General features: G+C 42.0%; 2 protein-coding genes across 2 annotated transcripts; both read right to left on the bottom strand.

The window, feature by feature from the left end:
* Positions 1-143: 143 nt before the first annotated feature.
* LOC127776467 (uncharacterized) lies at positions 144-14,271 on the bottom strand. The gene is given in 8 exon segments (XM_052302848.1): positions 144-454; positions 545-638; positions 1,161-2,823; positions 4,233-5,378; positions 7,965-10,092; positions 10,095-10,762; positions 12,044-13,174; positions 13,250-14,271. Coding segments are annotated over 6 exon segments (7,011 nt in total). The 5' UTR covers positions 13,550-14,271; the 3' UTR covers positions 144-454; positions 545-638; positions 1,161-1,185.
* Positions 14,272-14,342: 71 nt separating this feature from the next.
* On the bottom strand, positions 14,343-19,647 carry LOC127776466 (pyrophosphate-energized vacuolar membrane proton pump-like). Its single transcript, XM_052302847.1, has 8 exons — positions 19,302-19,647; positions 17,111-17,685; positions 16,570-16,949; positions 16,396-16,482; positions 15,968-16,298; positions 15,386-15,796; positions 15,244-15,303; positions 14,343-15,129 (listed from the first exon to the last, which is right to left on the bottom strand). Exons 1-8 carry the CDS (start codon positions 19,558-19,560, stop codon positions 14,923-14,925), a joined length of 2,310 nt encoding a protein of 769 aa, XP_052158807.1. The 5' UTR covers positions 19,561-19,647; the 3' UTR covers positions 14,343-14,922.
* Positions 19,648-20,563: the final 916 nt, after the last annotated feature.

The raw sequence follows: 20,563 nt of genomic DNA, 5'->3' as shown, positions 1-20,563 counted from the left end.
GCCTTTGACATTTTGTCCTCAGGTTAAATCATGCTTGGCCACAAAAAAGGAAATAATGCTGTGGAGCCTCCATGTTCATTATTAAGGCCTCGAAATCACCACGCTAATCAGAGTAAGGCATTAATCTAGAACAAAGCATGACGACCAGATTACAACCATGTACTGCTGATAGATGAAAATGTTCGAGTACGTTGTCCATCAGAAAATAATTCCACAGCAGCTACAATTACTTTCAAATGGTTCGTGTAATTATACGGGAAAACCAGCTAGTTAACATTTGGTATATGTATTCAGCATACAACCTAACACAAGTCCTCAGCATACTACGGAACAGCAAGGCTTCGTTTGTACAATATGCAGCAGAAAGGCTTGCACGCACAGAGATAAACAATCTATTCATCATAGAGCCTTGACAGTACCATGTAGACATGTAGTTAAGATCCTTGATCGGCAACTGAAGAAAACAGAGCACCATTGTCACGCATGATCACTAATTTATATGTGTACATGACATTAATGGCAAAAGATTATTCCATTAACTTACACACTGGGCTGATGGGCTGTCCGGTTAATATCTTCCTGCTATATACTGTCCCAGCAACTGATCAGCTAGCTCCTCAATTTTCTTCTCTTTCTCTCTGTCAAAAATAATGCTGCATGAGATTATCAAACAATTGGTGTGTGGCTATTGATAGTGAGTAACTGCAACGTAGTATAGCAATTAATTTCTTCGTTCCAAACATGCACAAGAACTGCAGGTTGTCACATTGTCAATAGAAAAAACACAGGTAATCTTCAGTAAAAGCTTACGAACTCAATAATTCAATATTATGGATGTTAATACAGGAGATCAAAATTCATCTATTTTTTATTATAACAAAATTCATCTATGATTGAACAAAGAAAACACAAGGCATATTAGCATATAGTATCAAGTATTAAAATGGGTACAAATAATGTCCTAGTCCAAAAGAGATGTTGCTGCCTCGTAAAGCCGTCATAAAAAATAAACAATGGTACGCAGATATTTTGCATTGTCTTATACACAAAAAAAAAACTTCCTGATGCTGTTGTTTTCTTATACAAAATTCTTAGCTTGAGCTATTGCATGGCCTACAGTGGAAGCATGAGGTATAAAAACAGCAGAGTATCCGGTGTACCTTTGTTTTCAAAGGATGTTTGAAGTTAAGTACAACTTGGTGAAATGATCTCCGTACGCCCATTTCTATCTGTAATTTGTATATGCGGAATGTGCTTGATATTGATCCAGTCATCTCCTGACTTGCATCTTTCTTTAAACCTATTCAAGCATGTTATAAGTGTCAGGCTCTGCAAATTTGTGAGCCGCCGGATGCATGGATGCAAAGCTTCCATCCAGTAGGTCTCCACTATGAGCTCAGTGAGACAGGACATCTCTCCCAACCATTCTGGAAGCGATTCAATATCCTCGCATCTCCGTATCTCAAGCTTCTGGAGGGACTTCCAGCCCAGGATGCACTTTGGCACTGGACAACTATCAACACATTTGTCTATTGTTAGTTCTGTGATGTTTAGAAGCTCGAGGTGCGGAATGCTCTTCCATCTTTCGGAAGATAGACCACTGGTGTTCTTGATTTCCATCCTGGATGTTGATCCAGGGATTGATGTCCCCATTACTTGCTTGAACGATGGGAACAGGAACGAACCCAATATTCTACGGTAATTAAATTTATCGAAATATATTTCCCCTGATATGATGTAATGGGTGCTCCTCGGGATGGATGGTTGGAATCTTAAATTCTCACATAATTCCATTTCCAAATGCTGAAGACCCGGGAATAAATTTTTGTCACCCTCTCCTCCTTGCACGGATATTTGTAACCCTTTGTTTATTATTTTGGTCATGACAATCTTTTGGAGCTTCCTGAGTGGTTGGCTACACTCGATGAAAACCGGTTTGTTAGACTTTTGGCTTTCTATCTGTGAAAGATGCAGCTCCTCAAGGTTCTGTAACTGATGCAAAACGACACACTCAAATTTCACGGTGAAGAGATACAACTGTCGGAGGTTCTCTAACTGAACAAGGTGGAGATGTTCAAATTGTTTTTTACAGAGTTCCAGCTTTGTGATGCTCTGTAACCGCTCAAGATGGAGATGTCCAAATTCCACACTGGAGAATTTCAGCTCTTTGAGGTTCTGTAACTGATCAATATGGAGCCGTTCAAATCGCTCTTCAGAGAGTTTCAACTCTGTAATGTTCTGTAACCGTTCAAGGTGGAGATGTTGAAATTCCACACCGGAGACTTTCAGCTCTCTGAGGTTCTGTAACTGATCGATGTGGAGATGTCCAAATTTTAGGCCAGAGAGAGACAATTCTATGAGGTTCTGCAGACCATTCAGGTGGAGATGCGCAAATTGCACTCTGGAGAGAAACAGCTCTTTGAGGTTCTGAAACTGATCAAGGTGTAGATATTCAAATGGCATGCCAACTATCTTCAATTGCACAAGATTTGGGAGTAAAGACATCCAACGAGGGAAATCAACACCAGCATAGTTCTTTATGCAAAGTATTTCAAGGCTATCATGAGGCTGGAGCTTTTCAAAAACAGCCCTATTCTGCATCCCTCTCTCAGAAGAGGCGTATTTATCACTGGAATCAGCATAGGCATATGACCACTCCAAACTCAACGAGGATAACTCCTTTTTTGTCTGTAATTCTAAGTTCTCCATCTCCCTCAAGCCAATCATACATTCCAGACCACCAATATGCAGATCGATAAATTGAGAACTAGTAACTTGCTGAAGAAGCATTATATAGCTTGGAGTCAAGTACATCAAAGGGACCTACAATTAGGAAAAAAAGAAGATATAAATGATGGTGAACTTGCCGTAATGATGTAAGCTTGACCTGCATCTAAGTTAGTTTATACATACTCTCTCCGTTTCAAATTACATGTTGTTTTTCTTTGTCTTAAAGTCAAATATTCCTAACTTTAGCCATCAATTTCTAGAAATTTACATAGTTTAATTAACAACATGCGAAATATGCATTACTCATATGAGAGTTTTTCTCATAGTGAATCTTAAACTATATATCTTTCTAGAACTTGATGGTTAACATTAAGAATGTTTTGACTATGGATAGAACTAAAACGAAAAGTAATTTAAAATGAAGGGAGTAGGTGTAAATGACCACCAATGGTTAATGTTAACATACACACAGAATGGTTGGAAACATTATTAATCAATAAATGAGTTGAAGTTAAATCACCATAGACATATATCATGGTAGTTTGCATATAAATAGTTTGTACATCTAGCATAGGATACCCAATGTATGCTAGTCACTCCAATCACAAATTAAATACTTTACCATTTTGGTTATATGATTGGTCAAATCTTATAAGACTCCAAGTATCTAAACCAAAAAACTAAAGCAGATGTGTGCCATCGGGAACTGGACCACACGTTGGGGTTGACACCATGATTATATACATAGTTAATCATAGTTGTGATGAAATAAAGTCCTAAGGTGTAAATAAGAACAATGGTTGTGAACAAGTGTTTGAGTGGGCGTAGTGCAGAGCAACCACGATCTAACACCAAGGAGGCGTAGTTAGACTGGAGGTAGCTTGAGGTTGGCTTAGGCCGGTGCAACCGGTCATGTAATGATGTTTTTACTATGCCATTGAGTTTGCACTGATTCATGGTTTGTCATCAACTTTGTCCCTTCTATAATATACTACCAAGTTTATCCATAGTTTCTTTAATATGCCATATACCAAATACCTTCTAAAAGAAAGCCTAAAATGCCCTAATATACGTGTAAGAGTTGACAATTGGTTGACCACTGGAAGATTCAAAAAGCTGTGAATTTTTTTTATCTAGCCTACTAGCACATAATAGAAGTTTGTGCACACGTTTTAAAATTTTTGCATTACTATTTTTTTATAAGGCAAATTTTGATACAAGGTGTTGTAACTTCGTAGTTTTAGCTGAAGGACACCGTAAGTGAAGTTTTGGGGGAAGACGCTCTCAAGTTGGATATTTGATGGTGGACACTGCCCCTATTAAAATAATCATTTCTGGTTGGATAGGAAAAAAATCATGTGAATTGTTAGAAATACCCTTGGTCCCACATGTCAACTCTCCCATATCTCTTCTCTCTATCCCCTCCATCCACAGTTCCACACTGCTCCACCGATGGAATTGCACCTCTACAAAACAATTTACCGATCCAGAGTCGGAGTTACCTCATTCATATCAATTGTTTTGATATGTTTAATCTTTTCTTTATCCTCTCCAGATGTGCACCGTTCACGCAGTTTGTAGTTGCACTTGTTGAGCACCAACCGTTCCAAGGCAGTCAGGCGTTGGATGGATTGTGGCAAATATTCCAGTTTGCTTGCTTGAATATCTAGCTTCTGCAGGAAAGTTAGTTCTCCCAACCACTCCGGTAATACAGAAAAGTTCCAGCAGTTCGTTATCTCAAGTTTCCTGAGGCAGTGGCAGTTTTTGATAGGTTCTGGCAAGGTGATTAGATCGATGCAGGAGTCAATAGTCAAATGCTCCAGATTTACACAGCCTTGAAGAAATTTCACGATATCAGATGATGAGCCAGAGTCATTTATTTTCAGTGCGATCAAGGCCAAGTTCGAGCTTCCGATGAACTGTTCAAATGATAATAGTATGCTGCAGCTTTTCTTGAGGGTACACTCCCGACTTCTAGGAAAACCTGGAACAAATCTCATCCTGGGACAATTTGCAATGAGAAGAACCTGGAGATTAGGGAAAACTTCTTCGCTTTGTGAAAGCTGATGGTCATTGTGATCTGTCAGTAGTAGTGTAGTGGTTGACCATTCCTCCAGGTTCTTCATAGTACTAAGTTCAAGTTCTCTCAATTTCCTGAATGGTTTCTCAGTGCCGTAAATGTGACCGTCCACTTTTCTGACGCTAGGCATATCTGAGATGTGCAATACTTCCAGATTTGCTAATTGGCCAAGTGGAGGAAGACATTGACAGTTTGCGATGTTAGACAGTTTAACAGTCACAAGATTTGGAAGGGAAGAATTTATATTCATCATCCAATAGCAAAATTCATCACCCCGATAGCCTTCTAATTCAATTGTTTCCAGGTCGTGGTGGGGTCGGAGTTTTTGGAGAATTGCCTTGTCCTCAGCCATGCTTGAATCCTCAATGAAATCGCTTCTGGACCACACCAAACGAACTTGCTGATACTTCACCAACTCTTGGACTTCACCCAGTGATCCCTTCAAATTCTCAAGATTTTTAATGACCAGGCTGCTACTTTGTCCGTCATAGTGTTTATACAGTAATGGAATGTTACTCGAGCAGAATATTCCTCCTTCCTCAATTGGTTTTACGGAAAAAGTGTCCACCTGCATTTTTAGACATAGGCATAATCTGTAAACACAACTACCATTTTTTTAAATCCCAAACGAACATTGCTAGTAAGTATAATAGCAGCCACAGCTATCTGCTGTAAAAAGAGCATCGATTTGATAGCTTATGCACCTGCGCAGGCATTTACGTTATATGTTTCTTTTTATGTGACCACCCGCATGGAAGGCTGGAAGCTTGCGCGTATTTGTAATACGTGTGCATCCTCAAAGCAGCACGCTTGAGCTTTAGCCGGGTTATATAGATCGATTATGCATGAGACCAGTATCAACGCTTCAACTATCCTCCAATCTACGGAGCAGTGATGGCCGAGCCATCTTTGTGTTTGTTATTGGGTAATTTAAATCCATTGTTTTTAATACCTATACTAATTATACACTCTGAGAAGGCTCCCCTGTCAAGTAGAAAGACGGAGCACTAATTACTTTTTAAATCCTATTATCATAGCTGAAGATTGTAGGGATAATTCATATTTAAATAATAATATGCCATCAAAAATACCATGATGCAATGGACTTGGTAGACAGGATGGAAACTATTGGACATTGCAACATACTAGCAAAAGACACAAGTAAACTAGTAGAGATGCATTGCACTTGGATGGATTCAGTAGATTGTAATTGACTTGAAATAGCAAATAACACTAGCAGCATGCTCAATTACACTAACATATTAGCAAAGAAGGGATACTAGTAGATATGTTTGTAGCAGAATGCCATACTTAGTGGGATGTAACAGCCAACAGATTGCATCAGCCTTGAAGAACTAGATATGCATGATAGGATGTCCAAAGAAGCTACCGACTAGAATAATAGCCAAGCTGGCCCAAATAGCAGTGGCATAACAACTCCACTAGTCTAGAAGTAGTGACATGATAAACAATAAGCTGCCTGCTGGAGAGCAGCAGCAGCATGCAGTGCAGCGAGTAAACAAGAATGAAGATGATGGACTTAGGACTTGTGTTCTGTTTACATGGTGGAAAAAATAATGGGCCTTCACGCCTAGGCCTCGGGTCACGGTCCAGGTGGCCCAAGGCCTAGGTCTGCCCCTGCCTCGCGGGGAGTTCTCCTAGCATGTGTTTGGTTTCATGACTAAGTGGGATGGGATGAAGCCATCCCTAGTTTTGGGGTTGGAATCATCCACTCATCTGTTTGGTTCACAGGATGGGCTTATCCTAGTTTTTTGTTTGGTTGAACGGATGAGAGAGGGATGGGATGGACACCGTTTGCAGCCACCGTCAACAATTGCCAAGTGGGCGTAGGAGTGACGAGCAGGTAGAGAAGCGTGTGCGGCGTGGGCTCACGCGACAGCGGGTGGGCGGACGGCTCATGAGCAAGCCTGCGGCGAGCAGGTGGAGGAGTGGCCGACGCTGGCTCACAAGCAAGCAGGCGGAGGTGCAACGCGGGATCCTACGCAGGCGGGCGGCGAGCGCGGCCGAGGAGCGCAAGCATGCGGGCGATAAGCAAGCGGAGGAGTGCTCGCGGGTTGGCGACGAGCAGGCGAAGGAGCGAGCGCGTGCAGGCGGCGAGCAGGCAAAGGAGCGACAGCCAGCGGCCGGGTACGCGAGCCACAGAGGAACTCGGCAATGGTCGGAGAAGTGGGCGAGCAGGCGGACGACTAGCGACGACCGGCGGTCAAGAGAAGCTGCGGCGGCGACTGACAAGCATGCAACGATGATTAGCCTGCGGGTAGGCGGACGCCGGGCGGGCGAGTGAAATAGCGGCATGGCTCACACCATGCGCCCCTCGAAGTGGGTCGAGATGATCTGCTCGATTTTGCCGGGCGCTTTAGACCTGGATCTAACAGGAATATTCCTCTAAGAGGTCCATCCTATCCCACCCATCCCAAAACCAAACCTAAAAAAGGTCCAACCTACCCTGACCCATCCCGCCCTTGCAACCAAATATACCCCTATATTAGGGGGAAGGATAGAATTAGTTCATGGGAATTAAATGGTAGGAATCATGTCCTGTTAGGTTTCGCGGGGATGGGGTGATCCTCCATTCCCCGTCCCCGTGCCCTGCAAAGACCCACATAGGGGTTCAAGTTTAATTTTGGGTCCAAGTTTTTTTTTTTTTACTTATCTTATGTGATTATATTACTTGTGATCTTTGATAAATGATAATATTGTGTTTTTATCATATGTATTAGTGGGTATAAGTTGCTATATTAATATAAAGTGTGAATATATGTGTTGCATTGCATATAGAATTTGATATCTATATATTGTTTTAAGCAGGGATGTAAATCCTACATACGGGGATTAATTCCTGCGGAGATAGGAACAAGTTTTCCCCCATTGTATTTCGCGGGAGCGGGGATGGGGATGCATTCCCCGACGGGGGAATTCCTATTTGCCATGTCTGGCCTGAATAAAGAAACCCGGTGCTCTCATACCATGTTAATTTTAGTGAATTGGGGATTTTCAACAGTGCATTGATTTAGCCCTAAATAACATATATATTATGTACACAAGAGAAGGGAAAGTACTCTAATACCCTTGACATCCACTAGACTTAACAGTAAATTTGCTTGGTACTGCTAGAAACAAAGAAACTACATACCTTTCCAATATTGATATACGGAACCTGAGAATCAATTCTACCTATAAATTCCAAAGTATTATCATAGTTATAACATTCTCCTAGTCCATATTGATGAGATGGCGGTAAATTTATTTTCTCCAATTTGGCAATGCATGACTGTGACAGACCATAGATGCTCTCCAGGGAATCATGCTCACTAACTGTGCTCTCTTCCTCTAAATACTTCGAATCGTAAAAAAATGGGTCAGTGATAGTCAACTCGTCCAAGTGGGTGCTTAGAAGTTCTGTCCATTGGCGAAGTTGATCTCGTGAGCCCTCGATATGCAGTTTTGATTTCAATCTAGGGATCGACTTCTGCATAGCATGTTCGTGTGGAGGGATCGAAGTACCTTGTCCTGAATGTGAGCATCCTTCAGTATACTGATCATATGGACGTGATGGAAAACTTGAAGTATCTTCCTTGTCTACAGGCAGACTGAGACTGCTATTTTTGACGAAGTACTCTTTGCTCTTTGGGGGAGTGGGATGCAGTTTCAGGTCATGGCAACTTCCAATTTGTAGGTAATCAAGTTCGGGGATCGCTGCACTTGCGACCTCCGAACAACCATGAGACAGTTTTGGTGACAACTGGGACTCTTCTGGCACTAGTGAAATGTGGGACAATGCTGAGGCCAATGTTTTCTTTGCCCTTGCTCCTCCAATAGATAATAATAGAGCGTCAAACCAATTCTTTACCTTGCCCTTTTCAGTGGATGGGCCTCTAGAAATTTCCTCACTTCTTCTCACTTCGTTTTTACGAAAAGAACAGCCAGGTAATGTGTTGAACTCTTGTCCTGTTTCTGTCATCTCTTCATCGCAGCCATGACTTGATTCCACCATCTGTACTTCTGTGTGTGTACAGATATCATAAAATAAATGTACCGTGGCCTCATTTGGTAGTCCTACCAGTGTCAGTCTTCTTAACTTATTGCACGGCCCAATTCGTGCATCATGAAGCTGGGGCATATTATAGATTTCTAGCTCTTGTAGATTTGGTAAATTACCAAGTACAGGGATATGGTCGCATCTCTCGATATGAGACAATATAAGTTTCACCAGGTTTGGGAGCGTACCATATATCTTGTTAAGCCGGGGCATATTATTAATTTCTAGCTCTTGTAATTTTGGTAATTGACTAATTGGGATATAGTGACAACCATTGATATCAGAGAATACAAGTTTCACCAAGTCTGGGAGTGTATCATTTATCTTGTTAATCCAATCAGGAAATTCGGTGCAAATGTAACCTTTTATAGAGAGGGACTGTAAATTCCTATGAGGCCTCAAATTACCCAGCACTGCTCGTTGTTTAACAGAAGATACCATACCAGATAAAGACCATTCGAAACCCAACGAATGAAACTGTCGCATCCTGTCCAGTTCAAGCTGCTTCGCTTCCTCTGAAAACACCACATTCTCTAGGCACTTGATATTGAGTTGACGATGTGTAACATCAAGGATTTGCTGGAGGATCAAAATATTGCTGCACCTCCCATCATCTTGCAGGCGTACATTAAAATTGGGCAGTGTCAGAAGGTCCACCATTCTTGCAATACCTTGCTCCGAGTAGAGAGTGAATCCTCCAATGGACAGGTACTTCAGACGAAACAAGCCTTGGGTGATGATATCTTCCTGCAGCATACCCAACTCTAACTCTTTAATGGGATCTTGTGAACTTTGGTCTTCTGCAGAGGTACCTGGTGCCTCAGAATCACTTTTTGCGCCAACCCCCGAGATGTTGAGGTACTCTAATGTACCAAACTTCCATCGTGGAATCAACTTCAAAAAGTTTTGAAGTTTAGAACAGCCTGAAAGATTCAAACACCGGAGTTCACGGAGTTCAGTTGAAGACTCAGGGAGGGCAGGCAGTTTAGCACAACCCGATAAATCCAAAACCTCCAACATCGAGCAGCCAGTGTCGTGCTCTACAAATTCAGGAAGATCCTCAAGAGAGGTACAACCAGAGAAATTCAAAAAAAGAAGCTTCCTCATGTGCTTAAATAATCCAGTAGGCAGTTCTTGCAGCTTGGGGCAAAAGGACATATTTAGATGTACCATGTTTGGCAGATAATGATCAGGCTGCTTCTCAAGTTTTTCTTCGAGGAACGACAGCTTTACAAGTTGAGAACAATGTGATACATTAAGGAATGAAGTTTTTGAAGCCCACCAGACTGTGAACTGAATAAAGGAAGTGATTCTAGACTTGTACAGTCTGATAGGTTCAGGTGTTGGAGCTCTTTATGTTTGTGAATGCCATCTGGTAGGTTTTTCAGTTTTGAGCAGCCATGTAGATCCAAATACTGTAGCTTGAGAAACTCACAAATGTAGGAAGGGAGCTCAACGAGGTCAATGTTTGTTGACAGGGTCAATGCTTGCAGGTGATGTAGTTTACTCAACGATTTAGGTAATGTGCCACTTAGGCCTGAAACATTCAAGTACTTCAATAGACTCAAATGACTGATCGAGTCTGGTAGTTCATTGATGGTGCATGCACTGAAATCTAAGATGCGCAAGAATTTAGTTTCTGAATAATTCTTGGGAGATTTCCTGCAATCCTTGAAATGAAGCGCTCTTGCTGTATTGGGCAATATGGGATCTTGGGAAAATTCACTCAAATTCAAGAGGTACATGTAGCGGCAGCAATTTTTAGTGTTGGAGCTACTGCAGTCACTGGCATGAAAGATACATACTTCATCAGCTGCAATTACACTTGCAAGATCGTGAACTATATCATGCATCTTGAGTACATTTTGAGGCTCAGTATATCGTGCAGACATCTGAAAAATTAAGTTTAGTCACTTGACAGAGTAGGATAAATAAAACAGCAAGACAGACACATTCTTTCTATGCATGATAACGAATGCATTTTATGGTGTGAAACTAACCAAACTCAGCACATAAAATGGTTAGAAGCTTATCCAGAGTTCAAATTCAATTTGGCCGTCGTTTCTTAATACTAGATGCGTACGACCAAGGTGCAGCCGTCTACAACAGGCATTTCTTCTTCTTCTTTTTCATTACATTTTCATTACACGGGCACACACCACTCCACCAGCACACCACACTCACGGACACAAACCACATCTGACACCTCCATGAATACACCCCTTAACACATACTCAAAGAGACAAAGACTAGCGTCAACTCCCTAGCCTCAATAAAATCCTATTGAATGTGCGCCCACATGTACGTAATACTTAACCTGATGGGTGGTGTTACTCATGACTCCATCACCAAACCACTGCTGCTTGCATTTGATGCATCAAATTTATGTGCTACTCATTTAATCTCAATACAAATAGCTATGAAAAAACTGAAAAAAAATAGTAACATTGGTACAATATTCATCTAACATTTCGCAAGATTTTTAAATCCAAATATCATAGCATGTCAACAAAAAGACAATATTCCAATTATCCAATTAGTTTCAGGATTAAATTTGGATTGAACTTGTTGGTGCATGCATATGTTTTATTCTGATTTCAAGCTTTAGGCTTTTTTCATGACTTTGGGCCCAAAATTTTAGCCCAATGGTGGAAGATCTGGCTAGGCTGCCCATGAATTAGTCTATTCAACAGAAGTAGGCTGCCAAAGCTAAGCATTTTTTGTGTCCTGTGTGCATCCACCACCATGTTGTGGACACCTCCACAGCAGCCAAAGTGAAAGGAGGGAGCGTCAAGCTTATCAATTTCATTTCAATATTAGGCAGAGTAGTTGGTATTTATCATTCCACTAACAAAAATAGTATGCAACAAGTGATGCGTCTTTCCATTCTAAATATTGGTCAAATTTCAATTGGGTATTGACCATTAACATACCACTAGTTTCGGTACCATTCCGAGCAAAAGTGATCCTTCCATTGAATTCCGCTTACTCGATTCCTTCAAATTACGTTTATCTATAAACTCATTTTTCTCTATCATATTTGCTCCGATTACCACCATTTTTACATATAATATCATGTGAAATTTTGATAAAATATTGTATAATAATACTATTTGGAAATCAATCGAATGGGAAAAAAAGAGAGAAAAAGAGTTGCGGCTGAGGAAGCATACCGCAGTTGCCGCGTTCACATTCTGCAAAAAAGACATTTCAATGAGTTCTTGCAAGCAGTACTCTGCGTATTGTTCTGTCGGGATGGATTCTGGGGGCTGAATGAATCCAAGAGCAATCCATTGCTGAATCAAACTGCTCTTCTGTATGTGGGAGCCCTTGGGGAAGACTGACAAATATGCAAAGCACAACCTCAGAGAACAAGGCATGCTGTAATAACTAAGCTTCAAGTTGGCTATAACTCCGTTATCTGGAAAACGATCATCTTTTTCGGCCCATATATTACTATGTAGGTTTTGTTCCCACTCAGTCGGACGCATTCTTCCTAGAAAGTAACCAAGGGATTTTACAGCTAATGGCAAACCTTGGCATTTCTCCACTATTGTCTCCCGCATCGCTTCCACGTAGGGAGGCACTGGTGTCGGTACTCGTGCTTTTTTCCTGAACAAGGTCCAGCAGTCTTCGTTTGGTAGAAGACCCAATTCAATTTGCAAATCTTTGTTCATTCGGTCAGCAACCTTCTTGCTACGTGTAGTCACAATAACCTTGCTACCTTTCTTGCAGAGTCTAAGCATTGTCTCTAACTCATCCAGCTTAAAATTATTTTCTTCCCAGAGATCATCCAAAACAATAAGACATCGTTTTTCCGTGAGGATAGACTCCACAGCAACATTATGAATTCCAGAATCACCGCATTGGAGCGTATGGCTATTACATTGCTGTTTGATAGATAAACTGATTGCATTAAGATCAAATTTCTCAGACACATAAACCCATGCTAGCATCTCAAAAGCTATCTGTGTTGTGCAGTCACTGAAAGCCATTTGAGCAAGAGTGGTTTTACCTAATCCTCCAAGTCCATATATAGGAATAATGGAGTGTTCTTCATCTGATAGCAGCAGATCCATTATTCTCCCTTTCTCTGCGATCCTTCCGACAGTATCCTCACTGCTGTATCTTCTAGGCTCTAAATGCCGACTGATATAAGAATCCTGCTCCTCTGTGGCACCATCTACCTTAAAGCTGGTGAGATCCATTTCTTTCTTTATTCCTTCAAGTCTTCTCCTCATCTTCTTCATCTCCCTTGGCAAGTTATATCGTGACTTCAATTTTTCAGGAAAGCTCGACCATTCCTGTCAGTTAGCAAACACAAGTTAGACTGAAAAATCGCATTTAAACGAGAAATCATGATCAGGAAGGATGCTGACATGTCTGAGAGAACCATCATGGCCATCGTTGGAGCTCGATTCATAAACGGCCAGCCTGTCCTCTATGTCGTAGGCTACGGCCTTGAGCTTTTTCAGCAAGTCGCGAACGCTGCCATCCGTCTGCGATTTCCTCTCCGCATCGTTCAGCTTGGCTTGGAGGCTGCTCAGCATGCTCTTTGTGGCTTCTAGATCATCTCTGAAGGTCACCTGAGACATGATCGTGTTCCAAATCGGAGAGCCCAGCTTCCCCGATAGTTCCTTGATCACCGCGGAGGCGATCATCTCTCCGAACCCAACCATGGCGGCAAAACAGGAACAAGGAAAGCAAGTCAACGCGCACCGGAAGTCTTCTCCCCCCCGGCCCTTCTCCCTCAGGCTCCAAGCCCTTCTAAGCTAGCGTCTCGGATTCACCACGCACTGACCTCTCTCCGCCTTGCCCCCTCAAGCAGCCGCTCCTCTAGGCTTGTTCCGCGGCTGGGTGGGCTGCCGGGGAGACGGCGGCGGCGCCTCACCGGAGAAGATGGCCGGAGGGAAGGTGTGGGCGTGCGGCGGCGCTTGGGAGAATGGTGGCTGGGAAGGGATGCCCGGCACGATGAAGTTGTTTGATTTTGAGATGAATGGGGATCGATTTCTGATGGGAAGCTCTTCTTCATCAAGTGAAGAAGTTGTTTGATTTTGAGATGAATGGGGAGGAGTCGATTAGTTGCTGCGATTAATATCCGAGTCGCCGGCAGAAAATCACTACTCCAGTATGGACTATGGAGTACTACTATTTATTTTTATTGATGGTAGTGCTGATGATTGGCAATAGACTATGAATGATAGTGTAGATGTAATTCCTCGTTTCAAAATAAATTTCTAACAAACCTATCAAAAAATGTGACACTATCTATCATATCCAGAAATTTAGATTTATTTATTTAGGATAAAGAAAATATAAGATACTACATCTGTTTCAGGTTAAGACTTTCATTGTCCACATTCATATAGTTATTAATGAATCTAGACACACACACACATATATATATATATATATATATATATATATGAATGCGAGCAATGCTAGCAAGTCTTATAATATGAAGAGAGGAAGTAAGAAAGTAAGGAGGAAAATATAGTATACAAAATAATACTATAATTCTCTATCTTAAAACAAAAGCAAGCACACGCACTACTACGTCATTTTAGCTGAAGTATTTTACTTCAATAATTCAAGACAACTCAAACTTAGTTGGCACACATGTACCCCACCCCCTATCACTAGAGTTGTTTTCTTTTTTGTACACGATCATCCCAACATTCTCACAAGGACATAAAGAAACAGCAGAACCTTCCCGGGAAAATTTCACTGAGACAGGTGCATTCCGTGCACGTACAATAATCATCACCATCATCGTATCATCCAACCTACAGGAAAACGCAAATTCAAGGTACTCTTGTCCAAACCTGTAGGTGGTCAGTGATTTGCTCCCATCGGCTACAACTACCAGACTCAAAAAAACTAGACACAGGTATGATGCTAATAAGCTTAGCATGATATGATGGACAGAAAGTAACAACAAGTAGGAAACGGAGGGAACCATATGGGTCAACTCGATGAACTCTATAACATATGGATGATTTCCAGCTCCCTCCTGGCAAAAATAACGTCCTCGTAAATCTATCGTCACCATCTAAAACCACTTGAAGAGGATGCCTCCATGGGTGGCGAAGAACGGGGCAAACACGAGCGACTCGACAGCCATCAGCTTGATGAGGATGTTGAGCGAGGGGCCTGAGGTGTCCTTGAGAGGATCCCCAATGGTGTCGCCGATCACAGCAGCCTTGTGGCAGTCTGAGCCTTTCGGGCCCAGGGTCCTTGCATGCTCAGATGCACCAGCCTAAAACCAAAAACCAGGGAGAACAAGAGTTATAATGTTTGGCGAATATGGGAGGGGAAAAAACTGCTTGCCGTCAGGTGTTGCTGTGATGGAAGATGGCTGATAAGTTCTTACCTCAATGTACTTCTTTGCATTGTCCCAGGCACCACCAGTGTTTGATGCAGAGATGGCAATCTGAAAGGAAGCAACATGGTTATGAATGCAATATGGCAAGAGTAAGTGATGAGAGTGTGGCTGTGAAAAAGAATGTGCGAACCTGAACACCAGAAACGAGAGCACCAGCAAGTAGTCCTGAGAGGGTCTCGACACCAAAGAAGATCCCAACAATGAGAGGGCTGAGCATGACAAGAGCACCTGGGGGAATCATCTCCTTGATGGATGCGTCAGTGGAGATCTTCACACAGGTTGCGTAGTCAGGCTTGGTTGTGCCCTCCATGAGCCCAGGGATGGAGTTGAACTGCCTACGGACTTCCTCCACCATCTTGAGCGCTGCGCTGCCAACACTCTTCATGGTCATTGCAGAGAACCAGTATGGGAGCATAGCACCAACAATCAGTCCAATGAAAACTTTAGGTGTCAGAACATCGACAGTGGAGATGGCGGCACGGCTCACAAAGGCACCAAAGAGGGCAAGAGACACCAAGGCTGCCGAGCCAATGGCGAAACCCTACAAGTACAATCATGGAGATGGGAATTAACTTTAAAAATGTGACAATTGTAATAAAAGGAAAAATATTTACAGGTGCAAGCACAATTTTAAATTTTTAATTGACTGCAGAGTGGAAATGAAGCATAAAAACAACATAAGAAACACTTTCGACAAGATAAGCAGTTGTACCTTCCCGATGGCAGCAGTGGTGTTTCCTGCAGCATCCAGAGCATCAGTTCTCTCACGAATTCTGTGACTCATGCCAGCCATCTCAGCAATTCCTCCAGCATTGTCACTGATAGGCCCATAGGCATCAATGGCAAGACCAGTTGCAATTGTGCTAAGCATTCCAAGGGCAGCCACAGCTACACCGTACATTGCGGCAAGGCTGAAGCTGAGGAAAATACTAAAAGCAATAGCAAAAATAGGAATAATGACTGATTTGTATCCCAGAGCAAGGCCAAAGATGACATTAGTAGCAGCTCCGGTTCTGCAGGAATCAGCAACGTCTTGGACAGGGCTGGACAAGGGAAATTCAAGGTGTGAGGGACATGAGGGACTAGAAGCAAATATATAAGATTACAGACAACATTGAATATGATCAAACTTATAAGCACCTGTAGGCGTTGCTTGTGTAATACTCTGTCACAAATCCGATGATTAGTCCAGCCCAAAGACCAACCGCCACACACAAGAAAAGTTGCCTATCAAAATCAGGGAAATGAGGTCAATGATTTTAACAATGAAGTTCTAAGAAAAAGATGGGAATTCCAATTTAAATATGGGCATACCAGTTATACACAGTCTTCTGGGCACCAAAATTGAATATTGTGAAGGAATATGGGAGGCCTAACCAACTGACAAGTGCAATGCCAACCGTCATCACAACGGTGGAAATTATAAGTTGCTTCTTGAGGGCAGGCTCAATTTCATCAACAGCCTTGATCTCAAAAAAATCAGTGGCGAAAAGTGTGGTTATCAGACAAGCAATGATACCAACTGAGCTAATCAGGAGCGGGTACAGCATAGGAGTGAATTCATGGTTAATTCCAAAAGAAGAGATTGAGGCAACGACAAGAGCAGCACAAGATGACTCAGCATAGGAACCAAAGAGATCTGACCCCATTCCAGCAATATCTCCAACATTGTCACCAACATTATCTGCAATGACCTGCAAAAGGAGGAAGAAATGATCATTCTTGCATGCACATAAATTCCTATCGAGGTTTTAATGCTTTGCTCAATAACACAAATCATTATGAAAATAATAAAAAAAATATTTCAAGTAATATTAAGAAACAAGTTTTTAAAGCGTCAGGAAAGAATTCTTACAGCTGGGTTTCTTGGGTCATCTTCAGGGATGTTCCTTTCTACTTTCCCAACTAGGTCAGCACCAACATCAGCAGCTTTCGTGTAAATACCGCCACCTACACGGCCAAATAGGGCCATAGAAGAACCACCAAGACCATACCCAGTGATAGCCTCAAAAAGACCCTCCCAGTCATCACCATAATAAATTCCGAACAAGTTGATGGCAATGTAAAGAACAACAAGGCCACTTGCAGCAAGCAGGAAACCCATGACAGCACCAGAGCGGAAAGCAGTAATGAATGCCTTCCCAACACCCTTCCTTGCCTCAAGGGTTGTCCTTGCATTTGCATAAGTTGCAATCTTCATTCCAAGGAAACCAGATACAAGAGAGGTGACTGCTCCAAGCACGAAGGCAACAGTACTGAAGATAGCATTTGCAAGGGCAGGCTTGCACATCCTATCCTTGCTGTAGTGGCAAGGTTGACTTTTTGTGCTGAATCCCTCAACAGATCCAAGGAAGAGGAAGATCAGGACTGCGAAAATGCCCATGAATAGTCCGACATACTTGTATTCAGTGAAGAGGAAAGAAGTTGCTCCTGTTTACAGTTAAGAAAAACAGTATTTAGATCATAGACGCATACAAATATACAACAATTAGTCAATGGCAATAAAAGGTTAGCGATAACAATAATAATAGCCGAAACATCAAACACCAAAGCTAGCAACGCATAAATAGGTAATTAGAACTGAACTTGATTTTCTAGTTGTGGTGTTTGACTGGACTCCATAAACATATGAGCATCAAAATATGGTAACAAAAGATAAATTAAATAGTGAAATAGATGGGACTTTGGTCACTGGTCAGTAACCCAATATCTCAAATGTCCAACCAATAGAGACCAACAAAATGTATTCGAGTAGTTCCAATCCTAGAAAGTTCCCACAAAACCAGATTCACAAATTACAAACCATGCCAACTCTTAGCATATCTAGCATTTCCTGTGATCATATGCATAGCAGGACTCCACAAGTAAGGCACACTCATTGCAAGCCCTATAGTCTTCTAAGAAAGAAATGTTGACCAAACAAATATTTCCAAAATACGCTTGAACTTTACTAGAAAAGGACAGAACCTAACACTTCCACAATATTAAAAACTCACCCAAGCATTGCTAGAGATGAAACCTGCCAAGAAAGCAGGCGCCTAACGTAGGACAAACTACATAAATCACCACCTTTCAGCCTGCAACTGTCCTTGAATTATAACCTTACATGTAAGGTTTATGATTAATGAATGGACCACAAGATCGTCCCGTCCATGTGCGCCGCATCTAGGATTCCTTCCAAGCTAAGTGGATACAGTCAAAATGAAACTATTTTCTCCCTGCTTCAATAATGAAGGTGCGCAGAAAAATCGTTATCTTCTTATCCTCCTAAGAGCAACAGGTAGGACCACAGGCCCAATAACTTGTCCTCCTCCATCAGTAAATTCTCCTATCCCCACAGGATGGCCACCGCAGGGCTTGACGTGAGGGCCTCTAAGAACTGAGCAATTCAAGTTCTGATCTACCCCACTAAAAATATCTTCCAATAAAATATCTCAGTAGACGCAACAAACGAACTTAATTGACCCGCGATTAGCACGCACTGACTAAGAATTATTATAACATGTGCTGCGTAAAGTGGGAACATGATTGTTTAATGTTTCTGTAGATCCAACTAACAATGTAACAGTTCACATCTAGCATAGTTATAGTTTGGGCACACAGTAAATTCAATCAAACTCAGAGGAATCTCATGATTCCACACAATAGCATACTTTAACCACACAGTAAATTCGATAAAACCCAGAGGAATCTCATGATTCCACACAATAAATAAAGTAACAAAAGCTCGCAGGCACTACTGCTAGACACGCAAATCCGCTTGATTAAAAGCGGCGCCATCTTAACCTGAGCTTTATAATCTCTCCACAATATAAAAATATAAATCCTGTGCTGCAAATTCCCCACAATTGATGCTCGGATAAGCTACTTTTGAACATGTTCACGCCACAAGCAACAAAAAAAGAACGAAATTAGCAAAAATTAGCGCCAGTAACCGCTGAGACGGCACGAGATCTACAACTAATGCACGCGCTCAGATCCACCCAAAAAAGGCCAAAAAAAAATAAACACGAACAGCACACGGGGGTGAGTTCCCCCTCCCTCACCTTCGGAGATGGCGTGCTGGATCTCGGAGCACTTCTCGACGACGTTGTGCTCGTTGAGCCCCTCCTCCTCCTCGATGAGGTACTCGCTGGCGCCGTCCTTCCCGGCGGCCGCGCCGGGGGACCCCTCCCCGCCGCGCCGCTCCGCGGTCATCTTCACCTTGGACACCAGCACCCACTGCACCACCGCGAACGCGATGCCGACCACGGCCGCCGCCGGGACCAGCACCTGCGTCGCCAGGTCCGGCAGTATCGCCGCCATTGCTAGATCCTCGCGCTAGGATTCGTGTGCTCTCCTCTTCTCGGAGGAGGATTCGACGCGTAGAGGAGGAGAGGAGAGGATAGAAGGTGGGAGGAGGCGGGGTTTTATAAGGAGAGGAAGGGGGAGAAGAAGTGTACTGTAGTAGTACTACTCCTACGGTGGGGAAGGTGGAGGGTATTTTCGTAATTTTTCAGTCGTTCGGATTCTTGACTAATTTGACTGTATTTTTTAGTGGGTGATTTCTCGTGTTTATCCGGATGAAACGGAGCAATTTGGGGTTATAATTTAAGGGCATGTACAACGGTTTTTATTAGTGGTCTCTCTACTGTTATGCAAGTAAATTTGATGATATGAAAGAAAGAGAAAGGAGTATGGTTGTTATGCATGACAATGGCTCAGAGTCGACTCTTAGCATTTATTAGAGCAGATTTTGTTGCATGGTGATGAAAGAAAGTAAAGAATAGTAAGAAAAAGTATTTTGATACATTAATGATTAGAGACTATATTGTCTCTAACTGTTGTAGGATGCTAATCTCTAGATAATGTAGAGCTCATATCTGACTTTACCTTTGTATATGCCCTAAGGCCCTCTTTGATTCAAAGGAAATTCATAGAAATTTTAGAGGATTTTATTCCTATAGGAATTTTTCCTATAAAATCCTTTGAATCAAAGAAATGAACCCTATGAAATTCCTATGGAATGACTCTTCCCATACAAGTTTTGGAGGAATTTTAACAAGAGGTAGAACCTCATGAAAAAAAATCCTTTGAGTCTTTATCTCTCCTCAAATTCCTGTATTTATCATGTGGTCCAATCGAACAGTCATTCCTACGTTTTTCCTGTGTTTTGCAATCCTCTGTTTTACACTTACATTCCTATCAGAATCATATATTTTTTCTATTTCTCTGTTTTTTTATTTCTATAATTCAAAGAGGCCCTAAAACTGGGTACTTTTTATAAACAGTACTAGTACTAAGTGAGTATGGTTTTATCGTAGTGATA

This window comes from Oryza glaberrima, chromosome 6, assembly GCF_000147395.1.
Source record: "Oryza glaberrima chromosome 6, OglaRS2, whole genome shotgun sequence".
Taxonomy (NCBI): Eukaryota; Viridiplantae; Streptophyta; class Magnoliopsida; order Poales; family Poaceae; genus Oryza; species Oryza glaberrima.
The sequence above is the reverse complement of the archived record's forward strand: the minus strand, read 5'-3'. Positions and strand labels throughout refer to the sequence as shown.

Coding starts and splice junctions, on each gene's coding strand:
- LOC127776466 (XM_052302847.1), bottom strand. CDS start 19,560: ATGGCGGCGATACTGCCGGACCTGGCGACGCAGGTGCTGGTCCCGGCG. Junction 17,686..19,301: donor CCAGCACGCCATCTCCGAAG/GTGAGGGAGGGG, acceptor AACTGTAAACAG/GAGCAACTTCTTTCCTCTTC. Junction 15,304..15,385: donor CTCTCGTTTCTGGTGTTCAG/GTTCGCACATTC, acceptor GCTTCCTTTCAG/ATTGCCATCTCTGCATCAAA.